This window comes from Hydra viridissima, unplaced genomic scaffold (genome assembly GCF_058129835.1).
Source record: "Hydra viridissima isolate aposymbiotic clone 2 unplaced genomic scaffold, HvirCarnegie_v1 scaffold_15, whole genome shotgun sequence".
Classification (NCBI taxonomy): domain Eukaryota; kingdom Metazoa; phylum Cnidaria; class Hydrozoa; order Anthoathecata; family Hydridae; genus Hydra; species Hydra viridissima.
Window position 1 is genome coordinate 5,101,015 of NW_028324314.1, and position 23,410 is coordinate 5,124,424.

Here is a 23,410-nt window from a genome sequence, read left to right on the forward strand (position 1 = left end):
GCGAATAATTAATTCTATTTTAAATAATCAATAAATACTTAAGGATTAGTTATACAAATACTAACTGCCGATCATTAACGAAAAATCGATGTTCCCGTTGTGTTTTTATGAGTTTCATCTAATAGGATTAAAAAATTATCTCAGTGTATTGAAAATAATTACAGTGTATTAAAAATAATTGTTTTTAACTTTTGAGTTTAAATTATCTAGATTAGTAACCAAATATGTAATAAAATTTTAATGTCAAAAATTGTACTTAAAGCTAGTTAAAAATGTTTTTGTAAACATACAAATGATAACCGTAAACAATATTTGAGGGAAATAAAATTAGGAAAATATCATTGGCTTTGATAGTTATAAGCATTATTTCGATACAATATGTTTGTTTAACTAACCCAAAAAGCTTGCAGTAAAATATCAGAATGTCTTTCAAAGTTAAAAATATAAATGACATTTGTAATGTGTGCTGTGAACTAGAATGTCAATATTTAACATTGCCTAAAACTGGAATTATCCGAAAGCATTATTTTTAAGTTTGGTTCGACACAAAGTACTATGCCACGTTTTCCCTCTAAAAACAAATACAAAATAATTATTTTATTGCATATTATTTTTGATTACAGTTGCTTTAAATTTGCTCCTGGTAGAAGATTCAGAAGTAACCTTATAAAGCAAACTAAAACTCGAGTTTGATCGAATGTAATCTTAAAACAGGATACGACTTATTGACGCGTAGAGTAATTGTATTGTTAAATGGGTGATAATGTTTATTTACGCGCGATAAGACCTTTCGACGACTAGGTTTCAAAAGAAAAGAAAATAAGTTTCACGATTTAATTCCTACAAGAAAAATGAAACTTTTTTTTTTTAAAAAAATATCAATCTGTAATTGTTGGATAAATTAACTCATGCAATTCTCATTTTTTATTAATTTAAAAAAATACAAGATATTAATAACATGCGTCGCATCAAAAGCTGATTGACGTTTGCAGAGTATACTATCATTAATGTCAAGGTGTATGCTTACCATTCAGCAGATATAAGATTATATGTATGTTGTAATTAGTGCTGATTGTTAAAAATGGATAATGAACTAAACGAATTGCATAACTTGGCTATCACTACTTTTCAGGTAGTTATGTTATCCTTTCTTTTTTTTATTTTGTTTTGCAAGCTTACGTAGATTGTACATATGTAATTGCCTTAAAAAATACGCTCTGCAATAAATTCCTTTCGAAGAAACCAAGTTCAGCATATCTTGTAATACTTAACTGTTGTATTTATTTCTAGTTTAACAAACTAAATCAGAAACACTTTTTTATGTTAGTATAGCTGTTTTTCAGTCATAAGTATTTTCAAAATAATAACAATTTTATTGAATTTTTTAATTTTTATATTACTTTTTGTAATACTTATATTATATTATTTACTTGTATGAAATTTAAATAAATAAACAAAAAAAAACTAAAAATTTGAATGAAGGCCTTTATTTCAATTACAGAAACATACATGACTCAATAAACTTAATTTAGCAGACAGCTTTTTTACCAATAACTCTTCTTTACACAGTAAACATCTTAAGATGTAAGTTTTTTTAATGATAATGCTCCAATTTTAACAATATAATGATAATAATATATCAAATGATAAAAGTGTGAGAGGAACTTTTAAAAATCTACAAAAATGCACAAGTAAGCAATTTTTTAAAAAAATTTTAAGGAAGGTAAATGAAGTTTAACTGTTTAAAATGTTTGTCTCCAATAATATATCTTTTTGTTTTATGTTTTAATTTGTTTATCAATAATCAAAGATAAGCATATGTCTTTGTGTGTGTGTGTGTGTGTGTGTGTGTGTGTGTGTGTGTGTGTGTGTGTGTGTGTGTGCGTGTGTGTGCGTGTGTGTGTGTGTGTGCATATATGTATATATATTTGATATTATCTGAAAATTACATCTGTAAAAGTTTTTGTTATTTCTCAGCTTTAAATAGGGCTTTTTTTTTTTATTCCTTCAATACATTAGTTCATAGCAGTACAATCAGTTTTATTCTAATTATTGGTTTCAGAATGTGGCAAATCTTACTCCTGCACTTCGACAAATGGTAGCAAATGCAAAAGTTTATCAAAAATCAATTCAAAGTATGTTCATGTCTTGAATTTATTTCAGCAAAAATAATTTTGATGGCTTTTAGTTTAACCCTTTATTATGAACAATTTTTTTCTAAAATGCTGATGACACAAATTTGAAATTGAAATTCGAATTGAAATTTTTTTAAAACTCTTCCTTATTATGGAATATAGTTCTGTTTTTTTTTAGAAAAGTCTAATAACTGAATATTTTAATCCAATTAAAATGTTAAGTTGGTGTTATTAGTTGTTATTGAGTGTTTACAAAAAAGTAGTATATAATGTAATAAGTATTGTTAATATAATTAGTGTAATTTTTCCAATAAAAGTTTTAACATGTTTTGTAAAATTTTCTTAAATAAAGAAAAGTTTATTTTTACCACAATAAAATATTAATTATAAAAAGTTGTGCCTATAAAATTGGCCTTAAAAAATAGTAATAAAATAATTAAATCTAAAAACAATAATAAAAAAATTAGAATGTATATGTATATTTAGAAATTACTGAAAATCAGTAAATTATATGGTTTCATTTAATGTATTAGATGTTTTTTATTTCTCTATGTGTAGCTCTATATATACATAAAATAAACTAATCAAATACTTTCAAAGAAATTTCAAAAATCAACAAAATCTACAGCATTTGAAACTCATGTTTATTGAACTTTAGATTAGAAATAAACAAAAGCATTTGAAACTCATGTTTATTTCTAATCTTTGTGTGAATCCATTTGAAATATTTTATTATTAGGGGAATTTCTAATGTTACTTCCTAATTTAGATAAAATAAATGTCAAATTATATTTTTAGAAGCTCAAAAACTCTATGTTAAATGAATTTATGTTTATAGGTATTCTTTATAGGTATTCTTTATAGGTATTGAAAAAGATTTGAAAAAGTAGTATTACCCTCAAAGATCATCTTATTATTCATGAGTTTCATTAAAATATTCAGTCTCACACAATTTTATTTAGATGTGATCATTTTTTCAAGCAAATAAAATGATGCCATTAAAAAAATAGCATTCTTCTAAAAAAAAGCAAATCAAATTAAAGCACTTCCAAATTTTTTTAAGAAAGAAATATCTAAAGTAGTTCTTTTACAAAGTTTTATTTTAAAAGGTACTCTCAAAAGTTGAGATCAATTTTTTGACTTCTATTTGCCAAAACTTATAGATCAACATATAAATAAGATATAAACTAAGTATTTCATTTTATTGTTTTGTTGTTTTAAATTTTCTATGAATTATTTTAGCTACATGCAACTTTGCAGTGATGTTTGCAGAGTCAATGCAGAATGTAGCTAATGCTGCTCTGGTTTCTGAAGGTGCAACTAAAGTGTTAGGTATACTTTAGTTAATACTTATGTAAATAAATATTTTAGAGTTAAATCATTAGAAATAATTAATAGCTTGTGATAATAAACTGATCAATCATTATTATAAATATTGAGTAAAATTTTTTTACTTAATATTTTCCAACACTTATTTTAGGTGATGTCTTGTCTGATATAATTGATGCATTTAAAGAGATTGAAAATATTAAGTTAGAACTGGCAAAAGTGTTTATCAATGAGGTTATTATACCATTAGAAAGCAAAGTGGAGATTCAAATTGGCAATACAAAAGTAATGTTTTTTTGTATTTTCATTTAACAATTCTACCTTCTAAGTAAAGAGATAAAGCAAATAGAAAGTAGAGTAATGAATAATGAAAGAAGAATAATGTAATTTTGTTACAATTGTTTATTTAGGAAATTTAGTTGTGCTTGTTTATTTTTTTGATGATTCTTCAGTTTCCTGCTAAGAACCACATGGGCACCACCACTAGGAAACTTATGTTATTTTTTATTCAATTATTTTTTATTTAATTATTTTAAAAATGATTCTTTATTTCTAGACAACACATAAGAGTTACAGTCAACTTAACAAAGCACAATCAGAAGTAAGTTTTTGGGTATAATATAAAATAAAGCAAATAAAAATGAATCAAAAACTCAATTTGATTGAGTTTAAAATAAGAAAATTTTTTGATTTTGCTAAAAAAAAAAATTTTTTTTTAAATTAAACTGGGGGAAAAGGGGGAAAAAATCTTAAAAAACATTCTATCAATTGTATATTTTTTATGTTGGTTGTTAAATTTCATTATTTAAATTTCATTCATGTATTTCAAATTTCCATTAGTAGGAGATTTTGATTAGTAAGAGAAAAACAATTTTTGATAAGAAAACACAACACATATCTTGTGCAATAAAAATCACAAGTTAAATAAACTGATTATGGAATTTAATAATAATACTAGGTGAAGGTATTTTATTTACATAACTGTAAACATAAATATACAAACTTTTAAAATGTATTTTTCAAGAAACAATATTTTATGCCATTCTATTTCAGTAGCTTCATATTCAGAACTCTAAATGTTAATCCACTGTCTTTTGCGATGTTGAAAACATTTTATGAGCACTGTTGAAACAAGAAAAATAAAAAAATTGAAGCTTGAATTCAAAGTCTTGTTTTAATGTTTGAATTTAAAAGCTTAGGAATTAGTTACATGTGTTATGGTTTTAATCCTTTCTTATGAAATATTTTTCATCCTATTGTTCAAGTTTATTGTCCAATATGGGCAGTAAACACAAACAAATTGCTCAAGTTTAAAAGTACAATGGTTCCCAACAACTCTACAGACCAAAAATACACCATCAGTATTCTTAAGGAAAGGGTCAGCCATGTATGTATGTATGTATATATGTATGTATGTATGTATGTATGTATGTATGTATGTATGTATGTATGTATGTATGTATGTATGTATGTATGTATGTATGTATGTATGTATGTATGTATGTATGTATGTATGTATGTACACACACTCACACTTAGTATGCAATTCTTTATATTTTTCCCAGGTAGTGGAAAAGGTTAGAAGCTCAGTGATTAAAATTCGAAGAAGAAGTTTAAGGAAAAGACGTCCTTCACAGAAATATGAAGAAAAGGAAAGGCAGGTAATCATTTTTTGTTTTTATGTTCATATTTGATTAGGTATATATGATTATAGGTTACATGCTAAAATATCATCATTTTGTCTCTGTAATCTCTATTAAGTTTCAAGCATATTTTTTCCTTAGTAAGATATGGCTTTAAAATTTTCTAATAGTGCACAATCTAATCTAAATTGAACACAATCTTTTTGACATTTTTGTAATAATTTTTGATATTTTTATAACAACATTTATACAGTTTTAGTTTTTTTTAATTCTAGTTACTAAATTTGTTTTGCTCTGTTGAAGTTTAATTTCTGTATATTTATATTTTAAAAATTCACAGGTATAATTAATATAAACAAAAATTTTTAGATTTTCAATACACTTATGCAAGAAGAAGCTAAACTGAAAGAAGTTCGAGAGCAAGGATTGCGAGATGTAATTTTATTTTGGCTTATAACTTTTAGTAAATTTTAATCACCTCTAATTTCAAAACAAAGATTAACATGTAAAGGGAAAAAATTATTTTATCACTCACTTTAAACTTTTAGCATGACAAAATCTTGACACAGATTTTTCTCTTTTTTCTTTTAGAAAATCTCAATGTTTTTATCATTTTAATTTATTAGGCACTTGTAGAAGAAAGAAGGGTTTATTGTTTTGTTGCTGAGAGAATTTGCTCTTATGGAAAAGGAATGGTGTTATGTAATAATAGAGTAAGTAACATCAACAAAGTAGGCTACAATTTTTTTAAATCCCATGAAAATAGCTGAAACTAAGGATGGTAATGATGACACTGGAAGATTTTAGACTAGTATTAATAAGATCTTTTTCCACCCCTAATTCACATATGTCTATTTAGAGATTTATCTAAAAGAGTATCAATTACAATTTAAAAAATCATAACATAAGACAACTGTGAATTGCTATCAAGTATAAGTCAATATCTTTATTGAAGTTAAATTTTTAAATTTTTATTTAAAATAAAAAACTTTAACTTTAATAAAGAAACGATTTTAAATTTTATGATGAAGAATAGCAAAAATAATAATTATTTTAAACCTTAAAAGTAGAGTATCCATAATTATATTTAGCATACACAGATTAAGATTTGTTTGTGATATTTATATTAAAAAAAGTGTCAGTATAGTCTTTCTAGCTGTTCCACCATAATAGTACAATATTTCTTACCAGTAAACATTGTTGTGGAGAATATTAGAGAGATGTTACTATTAAATAATACTACTAATATTACTAATATTATTACTAATAATATTACTAATATTAAAAAGAATATTAGAGAAAATACTAAAAAGAATATTAGATAGATAAAAGAATATTAGATAGATAAAAGAATATTAGATAGGTAATTAGTGAGTTCTTGTATACTTTTTGAACATACTATGAAAATTTTTTTTTTTTAATTTTTGAATATTTGTGTTCAAATTATACTTTTTTTTAGATAAATAATTTTATAAACCAGAAGGTTCCTGATTGGTTGCACTTTATTTCCAAACCTACTGAGCTTCCTCCTGAGAGTGAAAACATTATTAAGGTTAGTAACCTCATTTTTAAAAATTAATGATGTGTATACTTGTTAGCAATGGAGGAGTTTTTGCTTCACTCACAGACAGTTTTTTGGTTTTGTTTTAAGGATTAAATTATTACTATTAATATGAATATTTTAGCACACAAAGTTACAAAAAAAAGAGATTTTAAAAACAAGATATTTTTTAAAAACAACCAATATAGTTTCCTAACAATAGTTAGTAGTAGTTTGAGGCTAGATTTCAATTTTTTGATTTAAAGTGGCATTGTATTTAGAATCCTACTGGTTATAAAATAGGAACTGTTAAAAAAAAAGTTGCTAAACTTGACAGGAAAGATACACTAAGACGTGGAAAGTCATTTAGTAATCATTATCCAACAAAGTATAGTACTCTTGATGGTAGGTCTATTCGAGGAGGTTCCCGGCCTAGTATTTCTACAGCAATAAGTTCACGTGGAAATCTAACAGACAGTGTGAGTCAACCAAAGTATCCTAGTGGTGGTGCCTCATCACCATCACATAGTGATAAAGACCCTAATGAAGTAATAAATGGTGCATCTTTATCGTTACAAGAAAGTGATGAGTCTGAAAGAAAATCTCTACATAATGAAACTACAGCAGAGAGTGCATATAGTCCTGCTAAAAGTGAATATGCAAATGTTGTGGTGCTCAAGCCAGAAGACTCTTCTTTATCAAGATGTCATTCATACTCTGGTCCTAGAATTGAACTTAGCAAAACAGCAGAGAAAAATAAATGTACTCCACTCAATCGAACTGAAAGTGAAGCTAGTTATAGAGAGCATAAATCTGCTGAACCTGTTGATGAAAGTGTTGAAGCATCTGATTTCCGTACAAGACTTGCATCAATACAAAACTTGCTCAATCAAAAAGAAGCGAGAGAAAAAACCGTTGTCAAGTAAGTTCTTTTAAAATAAATTCTTTATTTGTAATGCCACATGAAAAAGAAAATATTTGCCAAATTATTGTTAAAATCATGTTTACAACCATTCAACTGTTACTTTAATGCAGGAAAGTATAACATCCAACAATTAAAATATTCAATTTACAAAGAACTCCTATGTAGTGATAGTCTGAATATAAACCTAAGTTATATTTGAAACCAAAAAGTATATGTAATAGAAGTTTTAGATGACAAATTAATTTATGTATAAAACTTTTTTTTTTAATAAAGATTTAGTTATTTAGTTATCATTGTTTTGAAAGTTATCATATCATTATATTAAATTTTGATAATAATATAAAATAATTATAGATAACAATAAACGTTAATTTTGATTAATATTTGTTTTTTATCAACTATGTTTTTAATTGATAATTGTTATCAATACTTAAAATTGGGGAAATTAAAAATGTTTAAAATATTCAGACCGTTCCACACTAAATCATATTTTAAATAACTGAAGATGTCAGCTAAAAATTTGATCAAGGAGTCATCATAAGGTCATCTCTACTATTGAAATATGAAATTTTGTTTAGTCCTTAAAAACTGATCTCCAGTTAGAAACTTTTCCTAACTGGAGATCAGTCTTTAGGATACTATTTAGAATATAAACAGTTTTTAAAATATTTTGTGTTTTGAAAGAATTTTGATTTTTTTTTTTTTGGATTAGTCTTATTTTAAAGACTGGAGATCAACCTTAATACATTGTAATACTTTGTAAGGAAGATATGCCTCAAAACCACCTTCAGTTAATAATCATTTTTATTTTGTTTTTAAATGACTCATATTTCAGTATTTTATTACCAATGATTTTTATCAGGGAAAAAGAACTTCATTTTTGTTTTAAGTTTTTATCTATTAATGTAATTTACCTATTTTTAGTTTTTTGTTTCTAGATACTTGTGGAAGTTATTCTTGACAATTTGAAAAAACTTTTGTTTATACAAATTTTTGTATTTTAATGAAAATGTTTTTTGATTACACATCTTCTGTTATTTACATCTCTGATCCACAGCTTCAAAAATTTGTGTCAGTTTAAAGTTTCAAATACAAAAAAACTGGGCTCAATAAGTAATCTTCCTTTGTGGTTTAATGTGATTTAAAACTTTTTAATGTAACTTATGATGTGATTTAAAACTTTGTAATGAAGGTTTAATCAATTTTATATCAAGTTAGGTATATATACCAATAATTACCCTAATTTTTATTAAATTTGCTTTTACAATAAAAAATTCTCTTATGATTTTTTTAACCATTATTTTTGATTTATAGTTTTTTAAGGTTTAAAAATGGAGATAGTTACAAAATAAGTGTCATTTTTTCCAGTGTAGTTCTGGCTCCTCTGGTTGTTAACAAAATTCACATTTAAAAATCATAAGCGAATTTTTTTCTATATTTAAAAACGTGCTACAAATACAATAAAGATAGTTGCACTGGTAGCAGATTATGAATAAATTTTTTTTTTTTGATCTTAATTATAGTTTAATTGCTATAACATTACTCATACACATTTCTTAAGTGTTTTCTGAACATCAAATGAAGCTTGGAATTCATGTGCAATATGTTTGTTTTTCATTTTCTCTTTAGGGGTTGTTCCGAATCAAATAGACCGAGGTTTTACAAGGTCCCATATGAACAACCTTATTTTGAAAAAACATGTTGGGGTGGTTTATATCAATAAGATCAGCAAATCCTGAAAGGTTCAGCTTAATATTTCATGTAGTTCTTAAGAGATGGTAAACTTAAGATCATTTTACAGAAAATCTCCCTGCTTGCAAAAATACTATTTTTTCTTCTTTTGAACAAATTGTTTACATACCTCAATTTTTCCAAGCTAGTATGAACTCTGTAGATAATTTGAGATAAACAAAAAATTGAAATACTGACTTTTGACATTTTTCCATAATGGCCAGCTAAACTTGAATCTTGCTAAAGTTTCTAGTTTAGCTACATTAAAGGTTTTTGATTTAAAGAGTTCATTCTTAAAAACTATATTTTGAAATACTACAAATCAAATTTGATGTTGATCTACTCATGGTGGATAGAAATTTTGGATAAATTCAGGGGACTAGAGCAATGTATCATCAAAAATATTGTAAAGTTATGTCTCTAATTCAAAAGATCTGTTATTTGCGATTGTATCAATTTATTTTTTAAAGTCTTTTGTACACATCAATCTAATGTGTTCTATCAGAAAAAGCCAAAAATGAATGGGAACTCATTCTTAATCCTCTCAAATAGATTATAGAAGTTAGACTAAATTTTTTAAAAGAATGAAAGAAAATGTATTTTTAAACTTGTAAGTCTTAGCGAAGAATGCAAATTTTCCTGAGACATGTCTTTGAGTATTTTTCAAATTGATAGAGCTCAATAGCTTTTGTTAACATCTCACTTATTTTTTTACAAAATATTTGCCAATAGCTCAGTTTGTTATTGCAATTCCTTGACTTATTTTACAGATCCTTGTAAAGTCATAGACAGCTGGGTTTTCCTTATTGTTCAAATGTCTGGAGTATAAGCAGGGTAATTTTTTCAGATTATTAAAATGTGTTTGTAAATTTTGATTTGAGTTTTAATACTTTCTAAATCCTGTTTGCTTTTTCAGCAAATGGCTCAAGTAGTTTACTTTTACAAAGTTTTTCAGCAAATGGCTCAAGTTTACTTTTACAAAGTTTTTCAGCAAATGGCTCAAGTAGTTTACTTTTACAAAGTAATCTTTGTGCTACAACAGTCTTTTGTGTAACAGCTCATATTTGGTTCAATTTATGCTTTCAATATACAACTAGATTTCTGTTAGAAACTGACTTGTGAACAACCAAAAATGATGGTACTTGAATTCAGATATCTACTTTTAATATAAGCCTGATTATAAAATTGTCATTGTCTTGGGGGCATGTTGTTACCACTTTCATTTTCATCTGTATCTTTATAATACAGAAAATAAAAATGTGTCTTTCTACAATCAGTGCAGAGTTTTTGACCAGGTAAAAAACCAAATTCTTTTGCAACCAGAAGACTAAAAACTTTAAAAGACTATAAAAGAAAAACTTATTGCATCCAGAGAATATCCAATTTAGGATAAACAGCAATAGAATGCCTCATTTTGATCCTAGACAAAATATAAAAGTATACTTGAACCACATATTGATCAAGAACTTTTAGTCTTTTTAATTATCACCTTCCAAAGCACTTATGAACTACTTTAACTTATGCTAACTTTTAGTTAAAGATAATTTTAAATTTTCTTTAGCTTAAAGTAGTTATTTAAACTTTAAGATTTTTTAATTTCTTTTTGTTAAAAGGATTACAATGCCTACCATGCTCACTCACCTTGCTGCACACTAAAGACACTTTCACAAAGACACTTTCGCTTAACAGTTATTTCTTAAATACACAAGCTCTTGATTTCGTTCAGATAGTTCTTCAAAACATTTTTTCTTAGACTTGGTAAATATAATAAGGTTCATTTACCACTGTACTTACTGTAATAAATCTACTATAATAAATTATATTGTTTATAAGCTCAATGAACATAAACAATTTAACTTCTAAAAATCTAATTTGCTTTAATGAACATAAAAATCTAGTTTGTGAGGTTTGTGAAGTTTTAGGTGTTTAAGAAATATTTTACTGATTAGTAATATTTATCTTGGAGTTTTTAAAAAATAACATGTCATGTTTTAAATTTATTGCAATTTTAAATTTTTTTTCCAAGATTTCTGAGTTTCAAAACACAGTATTTTTTTTCTTCTTTTTTTAAAATTTTAGTCAGGCTTTTATAATCTACTTTTCTAATAGAACACACTTAGATTGATAATTAGATAAATAGAAAGATAATTACCCAAAATCTGGGTGCAACGCTTTTTGATGCCACATAACTTATGAATAAATAGCTCTAGTCCCCTGAATTTATTCAAAATGTCTATCCATCATGAGTAGATCAAAAATCCAATTTTAGTATTTTAAAAACTTGTTTTTAAAATCATAAAAAACTTACAATTAAGCTAAACTTGAAATTTTAGCAAGTTTCAAGGTTAGCCTGCCATTATGGAAAAATGTAAGTTTTTCAATTTTTTGCTTGTCTGAAATTATCCACAGAGTTCATACTTTTTTTTTGATTGGAAAAATTGAGGTATGTAAACAATTAGCTTTAAAGTTTATCAACCTCTAAAACTGAAGAAATACAAATTTGTGCAAGGGAAAGATTTCATGTAAATAAATGAAAATGATCATGTAAAATAATCTCCTTAAATTTGCCATTTCTCAAGAACCACACAAGATATTGAGCTGAAATTTTCAGGATTTGCTTATCTCATTGATATAAACCATCCCAACATGTTTCATCAAAATATGAGGTTGCCATGTGGGTCTGTTAGTTAGCTTTGCATGGAATGACCCTAAGAAACATTTTTTATTCATTTATAGTTGGGTGTTAGTTTTATCCCTTGGTTTGATGGTAAATATATGTTTGAAGAAGAAAAAAAAAGTGTTTGAAGAAAAAAAAAAATGGGTTTGAAGAAGTTTCTGAGAAATTGTTTTCTTCACTATTTTTTACATTATCTATTTTTTTACATAAACTATTACATCTTTATTTCCTGAAATCTGCAAAATGCTTTTTATTTTAAATTTAAAAAGGTACTGTCACTGTTTTTAAAAAGGTGTGGGTTGTAAAAAAAAAAAAAAAGGTTGAATTTTCCATTTTTAAGTGCATGTCACATATCCTTCTTTTTCTTAAAAATAATCCTAAGCATCTTTTTGTTGACTACTTATTGAATTATACTTATAGCCCTGTAGTGCATATAAAAATATATTCACATCTCTGTAGTGCATATAAAAGTATATATGCATTTAAAAACTTTATCTCCACTATGAATGAGTTTACTATTATCATTAGTTGCTCACACTTCTTCCTGCCATATATTAAGAATGACTGACAAGTGGTTGATAGCCAAAATATTTTATACAAAAACATTGTAATATATATTAATAATTTGACATCTATAGTTTTTCCATCAGAAATTATTTTGAGTATTTTTTAAAAACTGCTTATTGATCAATGCTTATTTTTCCATTTAATAGAACCTCATTTTATCCTCTTATATTTTCGTTGCAGTTGTTTTTCCAATTGTATTCCTTAAAGGTATATAAAATACACCCTGATTCTTGAGAAAATTACCAGCTTTTCAATTGATAGTAAACCAGATTCATTATATGATGTTTCCCAAAAAAATAGAGAAAATTTACAAATAAAAAGCATATTTTGAGTTACAAAACTTTTTGACTACTTTGTTTTATTTTCTTTGAAAAACTTTAAAGTTTTTTTATAAATAAATAACAAATCCTTATCATTTAAAATAATTGAATAATAGTAATTTAGAAAGAACGTTTTTTAATAATTTTAGTATTAGTAACCTAAGTTATCTTTGTATGCAGCAGAAAATGACTTAAAAATAATTTCAGCCAAATGACATGATTTTTGACATTGCATCTAGCTTTAAATTATCTCTTTTTTAAATTTGGAGATATTTTGCCAAATTTAATGTTACTTATTTGATTATAACTTAATGACCTAACTTTTAATGTCACTTCAAAACACAAAACCTTTAAGTGCTTTTTAATGGGATATTAAAGTTGAACATCAAACTATAATCAAGTATCAGAAGCTCAAAGCTATGAGCCTTAATCCATGCAAAATACAGCAAGATTTTACATTTAATTATTCTACTATCGAAATGCAACAAGATGTTATAGTAATTATTCTACTGTTGATTACTGTTCATAATAAATCAAAATTTAAAATAAAATAATTTTTTAATAATTTTTAGGAACACATATATAATATTCTAAAGTGATAAATTATTTCTTAAGCTTTCTTTTGTATTTAGGAATCGCTTGAAAGCCATTTATGCACACACTGCTCGTGATGCTTCTCAGCTTTCTTTTGAAAAGGTTAATTGTTTTTTGTTTTTTTTAATTATTAATTTTAAAAAGTTTTAGGATTAGGGTGGTGGTGCTTTAGTTATAAAAAACTGAAACAAAACTGGAAAACAGAATTCTGTAATCAAAACTGAAACAAAGTTAAATAAAAATGATTAAAAAATTCAAACAAATATTAAAAATAGTTTTAAAATTATTATAGTTTCTTATCCAAGGGTTACTCATTCCAGCCTACTTTGAAGTTTGATCAAACATAAATCTTTTTGTTTATCACTTGCTTTTAAAGTTTAATAGAACTTTGCAGTATTTTACAGTGGGAAAATTTGAGTTTTTAGAAAGTTTTTCACTTTTAGGGTGATATAATCATACCAATATGTGAGCCTACATCTGGGTGGCAATATGGTGAAAACGAAAAAACAGGATTGTGAGTCATTTCTCTTTTCTATTTAAATTTTTGTGTGTAAAAGTTGTTAATCTTAGATTAATAATATATTAAGTATATAGAATGTTAAATTCTTATTGAATAAATTTTTCAATATTTGTCATTCACCGCAAGAATCTCTTGCAGCTTTAAACTCATGTATTTTGAAATTGTTAAAAAATGGAATTCAATTTTCCCTTACACCCCTCATTATTTAATATAAAAAAAGATTTCTCAAAGTAACATTAAAACTTACATTTTAAATGATTTTTTCCATTTCTCTTTTCTTATGATAAAAAAATACATTTTGTCAGGTTTTGATAGGCCTAAAAGTTTTATGAGGGGGCTTGTGTTGACGATATAGTAGAAACCAATTAAGTACCCTTTATAATTGAGTTTCTTGATATACCAATAAGGCGTATTCAAACGAGTCATTTATCGTAGGGTGCAAACTGTTTTAGTCAGCTATATTGATTTTATTAAAATATTAAGGTCTGGTTGGTATCCTGCTGCATACACAGAAGAGGTAATCATCACTACAATAAGGTAAGATTTTTTTTTTCAGTTAATTTGCATGCTTATATATATATATATATATATATATATATATATATATATATATATATATATATATATATATATATATATATATATATATATATATATATATATATATATATATATATAGTGTCATAGACAAAGCAGTTCTCTTCTTACACTACCTTAATTTTGTGAGCCGATTATTTCTGCATTAGTAAAATGTTTCCAACTGTATTTATGATACAGTTTACTTACTGCTTATATATGGCTAAACTGGTCATGGTTATCAATTTTATGTATCATTTAATTAAATGTTTATAATAAAAAATTATTATACTATCATTAAAAAATTTATTAAGCTTTTTTATTAATTAATAAAATTGTTATAAATAAACAGCTGGTTTGAAAACAAAAGAAAACAGAAATCAATTTAAAATTTTGTTTATCTTTTTTTTTTTTTACAATATCCTCTGGATTATTTTTTGTATGCATTTGATTAAAACTGAATCAATAAAAAAAAACTAATGCACTAGTGAACTTGTTATGGCATAGTTGTAGAGAATTGTAGGTCTTTATCAAATATGGTTACTTTTTTATGTTTTGAAAAAAAGATTTATCCAACATATTGCACATATTCTTTTGGAACCACTGTATATAATGTGGGCACACAAGAAAAATGAAGTCCACAATTGTAGTTAGTAAAACATTACACCATTTTCTATATAGGGAATTAATACGGATCATGGTGACAAAATTAAGAAGTAGTTTTGGACTTAATGGTAATGATAGTTTTAACAAAAAATGGATGATTTTTCTTATATGCCAATGATGTTTCAAATTAAACAAATTAAACTTAAAATCAAGATAACAATTCGATAGCAACTTAATGCCATCTTTTCCACTATCTAGAAGGGTAACTTCTCAACTCTTTAACTTCAAAATGTAATTTTTTTTTTTAATTGCTTTAGCAGTAACAAATCTATTGCATCATCAACTACTTTTCTGAGTTCTTTTAAGTAAGCCTTCTTTTTTGTACTTCTCTTATAACATTTTTTTGTGTGTGTGTTGTTTTTTTTTTGTTTTTTTTTTTCTACTGATTTTTTTTTTTTATTATTTTTAAAAAGTCAGTTAAAATCTTCATCAACCATGCACAGAGTGAACCATAAAACCGCTCCAGCTGTTGCTAAAAAATCAGCAAAAGTTGTTGCGAAGAAGACCAGTTTTATAGCAGCACCCACTGATGATTTTCATGAATGCAATGATAACAATGGTGTTTTTTTTTTTTTTTTTTTGTTATTCTTTGTTATTGACAACAAACATTTAACTTTAACTTGAGAAAAAATTCAGGAGCAACTTTCTTGCAGAATGTTTATTTTTCTAATGAAATAAGAGTTTAATCTTTCTAATGAATGAGTTTATTTTTTTGTTAAGAACCTCCAAGAATGCGTTCATCAAACTCAATGCCACATATGATTCATGAAATTGAAAACTCAAAAAGTGAAAAGTTACAAATCACTGAAGCAAGCAGACGCTCCCTACGTATGTTTGATTTTTATGTACAATTTAAACTATTGTAATTTAATGTTAATTATAAATGTACTTTTAGTTGTAAAAGTTGTTTAGTTATAAATGTACTATAGTGTACTTTAGGTTTTAATTGTTACTAAATTTTTCTTACACTATTTAATGTATTAATTATTAACTGTCTAATAATTGAAGGTCAACAATTGATAATTAAAACCAGTGATAAGTTCAACTTCAAGCATCTTAAAAAAAATCTTGAGGATATGATGAATGGATGCTTTAGGCATTTTAGTATCTTCTGCAATTTTTTGAATGGAGCAACAACTTGTCTCCAAAGCAAAATGATTCTGTCACAACTGGTGTTTGTTCTTCTTCTAAAGATGGGCAAACTGATTTCTGCTGGTCAAGAACACTGGCTGTTTCTTCAAATTTATCAACTAATCTTTTGATGCTGTGTCTGGTTAATGGGTCTTTCATTAAACCACGTGTCTGTTTGAATTTTTGTAGAACTACTGTTGCTCAGGGTCATCAATCTTGAGTTTCACTAGTATGCTTTGAAGAAATTGTCAGTGGAGATGTGTGTGTTTATGTATATATATGTATATGGAGATGTGTGTGTGTATGTGTGTGTGTGTGTGTATATTAGGGTAGGTTGATTTTACCCTGGCCTATTGCATAATGTTGCAGTAGTTGAAGATAGTTGAAATGAGATACCTCAAAAAATTTAAGTGGTTTTGGATGAAAAATGGTTTGCGGATTCAGGGCGCGACAAATCGACGAACGTGCGAACGTCTGCTAAGAAAATGACAGAAAAACGAACGTCACGTTCCTTTACTTTTCCTTACACAAACGTTGGCGTTCGCTTAAAATTTTTCAAAACGAACGCATTACTTCAGCAACTTTTTTTTCCAAATAATTAAGCGATTGATCGTTTTTTATTCATTATAAAAAACACGTAATTGCAATAAAAAACAATTTCGAAAATTTTAAACGCATTTTCAAAGACTTGAAAAGAAACCACGCTAAAACTAATTTATTCGATGGAACGAGGAAAGTAATTATGTTTGAGCATAGTTTTTGCATACATTTACAAAAGCATTCAAAATTTTACTAAAAATGACTGCATTTGCAATTACTTTTAAAAAAAACCATGCTTAAACTTAACGATTGCTTTCTTCAATAGCGTGCTTCTTTTTTTTTCTTATTTTCCTTTCGTGATTTCGCCGTGATTTCAACCAAGACCCATTAAAATCTTTAACCACAATCTTTGATTGTCGAAACTGGCCAAAATCCTTTACAGATTTGCTGGAGATAAAAAAATGGGGATTTAACGAAATAAAAAGTGTTTGCAACTTTTATGAGAATAATAATTTGATAAGCAGAGAAACTTCTAACTTATGTGTATTGCAGTGGCCTTTATTCAGGGAGAAAGTCCCTAAACTAAGGACAAATTCACTGTTTAGCATTTATAGAGATATCTTGCTGGAAAATGAACCTGAATTGGCAAGTATAAATGTCTTGTTAGAGATTATGCTAACTTTCAGTGCTTCAACGGCAAGTTGTGAACACAGTTTTTCTTGTATGAACTTACAAAAAAATATTTTGCGAACTTCATTAAATGACGACACCTTAGAAGATATTATACGTATAAAGCTTGATGGCCAGTTCATTGAGAACTTTTTGCCCCAAAAACATGTCAAAAATTGGATTGACGCAGCAGTTGGTATTAGATATTTAGATGGCCATAAATTAAAAAGTTCTAGCGATTCTTAAATCCATTTATATAAATATAAAAATTAATATATAAATATTAATGAGACGTCATTTTACGATTTATTTCTTTAGTTCCGTTTATTTTAATTTCTTCACGTTTACACGTATATTTTATGAGTAAACAAATTTAACGAACTAAATTGAAAAAAAAAGTTTTGTATCGTTGGATAACAGTTTACAATCATGGCATATTAAAAATCAATAATTTGCGCGCACTTGCGTGAAAAATTGTTTTGAAAATATGACAATTGATTAAACTCAATAAGCATCTTTGATATATCCAAAAACTTATTAACTAGAATAAAAATTTATTTGAATATAAAACTTTTTTATTTGACATGTATCTCTTAAATTAGACGTTCGTCAATAATTTAAGATACGAACGTCAACGTCCATTAAAAAAAAACGATTTGTCGCGCCCTGGGATTTACCTTTAAATATTATTGCAATTGTACAAAAAACACTATAAAAAGTGCAATAAGCGGAAATTAAAATTTTCAATTGTGATAATATGTTAAAAAGTTTTCTAAACGCCTTTTTTATAATTTATGATTCTAAATTTATAAAAAGTTGTTTTTCTAACTTAGTAACTTTTTGAATTTATTCAAAAATATCATCATATGAATGGGAATAATATCTTTTTGACATATATGTTCGGCGCATCTTTCTGCTAAGCAATTTTGTCAAGATGCAGCTGTGTCGATTCTCAAACCCATAAATGTAATGGGATGCTTCCAATAATAGTTTAACAGATCGCTCTACACTCAGAGAGTGAGATGGGAAGTCTGGAATATCTGGCATAACAGAATTGTCTATATTATAAGTATAAGTATTTTATTGTACTATAAGTATTGAAATTCTTGAATTTTAAAATGTTGAGTAGTCGGAGATTCTGTGACATCTGTAACAGTGAGATCTATCAACTCATACCAGTGATTGGTATTAAAATTTATTACAGGAACTTTTTTCAATTCATTTTGAAAACTGGTCAAGTTCATTCTGTAAATATAAAATTGTGATCAATACTGCACTATGATTGTGTTATGAAAAGAATAATAAAGTAATTTTTTTAAGTTACTAAACCAATTAAATAATTTAAAAAGATACCTAAGAGTCAGTATTGATTGAAAACCATAATTTCGGATTTTGTTTTCATAATCTTTAACCATGACAGAGAAAGTTTTCAGGTCTTAGGCAGAATGTGTTATTTTTAATGTTCTGCTCCACAATACATATCACATGATTGAATGGGAGAATATTTAGTCAAACAATAGCAGAATAAAGAAGAAGAGGAGAGCCGTGCAACTTGGATGATGTCTTTATTTAAAACCATCCTGGAGCATAATCTTGAACAATAAAGTAGACTAGTTTTTTTAAAGACTGGTTTGGTTGATTTTCTTTTGTATATAAACAGAGAATACGAATAGCTAGAGTTAACCACCTTGCATGGTTAAGTGGGCCAATTTTATAAGCAGCCCATTTATCACCAACTTTACTAATAATGAGCTGCTCTTAAAGAAAGTTCGTTTTGATGTAGCGCACACCCAACAAGGTGCAGTTTTCTTTTTAACAACTCTTCAAGTTTTACCACTAAACTTATTGTGCGAGAATTGTTAGCAGTATTATCAAGAAGAACTGCCTGAATACTTTTAACACTGTTCAATTCTTGTAAAACACTGAGCGTCTCTTTTGCAAGTACTAAACCAGTTGCACCTATAATAGGAGTTGTTCTATGAGGCAAATAGGTTCCAGTAGATTTTCCATCCTCATAAGTAAATGTGATGTTCAGGTTCAATAGATTTTTTGAGCAATTCCCCTTCAGTGAGTATATTATGCCAGAAGTTCCAGTGGTCTGATCAAGTTTGCTATCCACACCAAGGCAAATTAACTGATTTTTTTTCTCTAGATCTTTACCTTCACTAACTATCTTCTAGCCCAATCTAATTTGCACTTGTTAATCAAGATTAATTGATATCAACATCTTTTCTCAAAATGTGTTAAATGTCATGTAGTAAAGCATTTACAAGAGCTGCATCTAAGTTTGATGAACACTCATTTCTGACTAATTTCATAGCAAACCTGGGAAGTTTAATTAAGTTGTAGTTTCCAGGAAATTTCTTTATTGGTTGCCATTCAGCTTCTTCCTGAAAGAATTGCAGCATACAAAATTTGCCTGTACTTAAAATATATCAATAAAGTTTCAATAATTTACCTCAGTTTCAGTTGAATAACTAGTTTCTTCAAATGACATTGTTTGTTGTATGAGAGATTCTGCTTTATCAGCTACCCTTCGAGATAGTTGTTGTCGCTCAATATCAATCCTCTTGTTTCTTTTGAAAGCTACTTTATCAACTAAGGAAAGTTGACATGCTCCTTTTGGACCAGTTTTCTGCCTCTGATCTCAAAGGTAAACTATCTTCAAGAGGTACTTTTGCGTTTTGAAAGCAAATACATATAATATGTTCTTCTGAGCGATTTGCTTTATTGCACGATACTTTTCTATCACTGCAATGTAGCATATCCAATAAGCAAAAGCTTATCCAAATTTGTATCAAGATTTCGCTTGGTACTTGCTCAACCATGTTTTGCGATTAATGTTTTTCACTTGAATGAGAATGAGATCCTTTACCTTTTTAGCAATAGATTTGTCAGTTATTAGAGGTAGATTAGGATTCACTGCAGTCAAAATTGATTTTAAATTATTTTTAATTTGCGTAGTAACTTCTATGATATCTGCAGTTGTCATAAGATAGTAGTAGTACTAAATAACCTGTCGTAAGTACTTGGCTCCATCATTAACAATTCACATGGACCACCACCATACTTCTTTCCACTTGTTTTTCATGTAATAGGTGTAACTATAATTTCCGGAATTTTTTTATTGTTAATAATATTTGTAACTCTTGTTGAAGTTTTTGTTTACTATTTTATATTTATCTGTTTATTCATTTAACAATCGCTATTTTGAAACGAGACACACACACACATGTTGGTTAATTTCTGATATGAACCTTAATGATTTAGAGCAATCTTTTGATGATTCTTTTGATGATGAAGAATCAGATGCTGGTTTTAACATGCCACCACCTCCACCACCTCCCCCATTGTTGGAAAATGAACCTGATAATGAAACGAACCCCATTTGAAACGAAAGAGCTTGCATAAAAATGGTGTGTTGTAACTATTTTTTGAGATTCTTACTTATAAAGGTTGATTAAACGTTGAAGTTCAATTTAAATGTACTACTTAGAAGTTGATTTACTTTAATTATCAAAAAGTATTTACAAAGTCTTTTTGTCTTATATTTATTAATGTTTTTTTTGTCTAATAATAAACTAATATTTTTTAGGACTTGTTGTAATTCATAACTATTTGGTTATTAGTCTTCGCTGTATTCGTAATTGATCTGAAAATGACTACAAAAGTTACGTCTAAATTTTTTGTAACATTTTACGTAATATATACGCTATAGTCTGTTGTACCAATATACGTAAAATTTTTGCCTGTTATTATTTTCAATTTTTAAAAGATGAACATTTTTTAGAATATTCTAACGAAAATTTCTGCGTTCTTTAGTTCAAACGCGCATGTAAATAGACGTAATTTTATGACGATAAATGACGGTGAAACTTGATTTTATGACGATGACGAACAGAAAATTTGTATCATGCTTTAAGCACATTTTTTATTAGTTGTATCCTTAATTTGATTAAGCTAAAGAAATGGAATCTCTTTTTAATTTAGGTCAAAATGATGTTTTTCTCAAAGTAAATGTTTTGCTCAAAGTAGATATTTTGCTCAACGTAGATATTTTGTAACGTTCTTTAGATCTTTATATCATGAACTTATTTTTATAGAGAAATTTGAATGGTTTATATTTTATGGGTTTAATAGATTTTTTATTTTTTACAAATCAATTTTTTATACATTTAAATGATATTATTGTTATAATTCTTGCTACCAATCGACCCTCCAGTAATTTTTCATAGCTTTTTTAAAAATTAATTTTGGTAAATAAAATAGGAGCAGTATAATGTAAGGTTCAAAGCTTTTTTTCATTTTAAGCTTCTAAAATTTCTATTGGACGCTTCTTTAAATCGTTTTTATATTTGAAATAGTTTAATTAACGAAAGAATTTTTTTAAACAGATGTGTTGGCTTTTAGTTAATCAGTCTTCTTTGTTACTAATTTTTTATTATTTTTTTTTTTTTTATTTTATATTTTTTCGTAAAACAAAACTCTTAAAAAAACTTGTGTTTTTGACCATTCAATTAATACCGAAAAGTATCGGTCATTTTCAGTAAGTGCGACCACTTCCTTAAACAAATGGTCGTTGCTATTCAAAGTTAAATGCTAGTTCAAAAACTGTTTCTGTTTTCAAAGTTAAAGTGATGAAATACTTGTCTTTCTGTCAACGTTATAAAAACATTTTAAATCTTAAATATGCTATGGTAATTAATGAATGCCTTTACTTAAGCGATCTTTAATATTTATATCTACGTGCAAAGATTCATCAGCTTGTAATATTTATCGAGTTGATTTTATCTCTTGATATATGTACAAAATTTAAATACACGAATAAATAAACTGACATTCTCTTTTACTTCTTCAGATGTAACAGTCCAAAAAAAGTATTGGTTTGGTCAAACGTAAAATTTCATAGTTCAATTGGCGATGACTTAGCAGAGTATGTTGTAATAGTAGCTTCGAAATTTCATTTATTCAAATATCATTTAACTTAATGGTCTGTCGAATGTATTAAATGGGTAAAATTCAATATTCTATGAATTGTGCCGTTCTAAGAAAAAGTTCATATGTGGTGGTCTCTCAAGAAGTAAAATCAAGTTTTGGTCAAAATTTTAGATTTTTCCTCTTTAAATAGCTCATGTTGCTGAATTTTCACCTTCAATTCTTATAAAATCTGATTAACAATAATAATGATAACAATTCATGGCTAAAGGAAACGAGCAAATTTGTAAAGATTTCTACCCGAAATGTTCAAGATGGGCATTTGTAAGAACAACAAATGTTCATCTTGACTGCTTGGGTAAACAAATGTCTTTTTAAAAAAGTTCAAAGAGCAAACATCTTCAAGAAGTGTAAAAAAAATGGTTTCTAGATGATCAGTATTTAATCACAATTTGTAGTTAAATATTTCTTTATCGCTTTTTCACAATTTTAGTTCTTTTGGTCGTTAGCAAAAAAAACAAGATAGATTTGGCTTGAATGAAATCTTAACAGATATTTTCTTAATGAACGTCTTTAGAATCGCCATTTTAGGCCATTTGGCTTTAACAACTTGGAAAATGTGTTCCTTTTTAATGAGAAAATTTTTAAATCATAGAAGTATTGTCTGCAATTTTCTCACGTGGATATATCGTATATACACTTCTGAAATTTTTATGTAAACAATGAGCAATTTTTAAGTTCATGTGCCACAAATATTTGGTTTTTTGGATTTTGTTTTTGCTTTTATCTGGCAATTGAGCCAACTGTCTTAAAATGCTTGCTTTTATTGCTTAAAAATCTCCCCAATAAATTTACAGAGACAAGGCATAAAAATTAACTATCATCTATTTGCAATAAAACTTTTCCCGACTT

General features: G+C 26.9%; 1 protein-coding gene across 2 annotated transcripts; it reads left to right on the forward strand.

Moving 5' to 3' along the window:
- The first annotated feature begins 773 nt into the window (after nt 1–773).
- LOC149878333 (BAR/IMD domain-containing adapter protein 2-like) lies at nt 774–21,560 on the forward strand. Of its 2 annotated transcripts, none has more exons than XM_090072768.1 (18): nt 774–1,132; nt 2,063–2,135; nt 3,378–3,467; nt 3,616–3,749; nt 4,021–4,065; nt 5,030–5,125; nt 5,477–5,542; nt 5,734–5,820; nt 6,567–6,659; nt 6,929–7,569; nt 13,500–13,563; nt 13,905–13,975; nt 14,465–14,518; nt 15,481–15,528; nt 15,637–15,782; nt 15,944–16,051; nt 20,834–20,979; nt 21,159–21,560. In XM_090072768.1, exons 1-17 carry the CDS (start codon nt 1,082–1,084, stop codon nt 20,953–20,955), a joined length of 1,989 nt encoding a protein of 662 aa, XP_089928894.1. In that variant the 5' UTR covers nt 774–1,081; the 3' UTR covers nt 20,956–20,979; nt 21,159–21,560. The 2 variants fall into 2 exon arrangements, with proteins under 2 accessions (XP_089928894.1, XP_089928895.1); XM_090072769.1 differs by having other exon boundaries at nt 15,484–15,528; nt 21,159–21,281.
- Nucleotides 21,561–23,410: the final 1,850 nt, after the last annotated feature.

What these genes read in the sequence shown, in the direction of transcription:
- LOC149878333 (XM_090072768.1), top strand. Translation starts at nt 1,082, where the DNA reads ATGGATAATGAACTAAACGAATTGCATAACTTGGCTATCACTACTTTT. An exon ending in GAAAACGAAAAAACAGGATT is followed by an intron (nt 13,976 to 14,464) that starts GTGAGTCATTTC and finishes TAAAATATTAAG; the next exon opens with GTCTGGTTGGTATCCTGCTG. An exon ending in AGCAAGCAGACGCTCCCTAC is followed by an intron (nt 16,052 to 20,833) that starts GTATGTTTGATT and finishes TTAATGATTTAG; the next exon opens with AGCAATCTTTTGATGATTCT.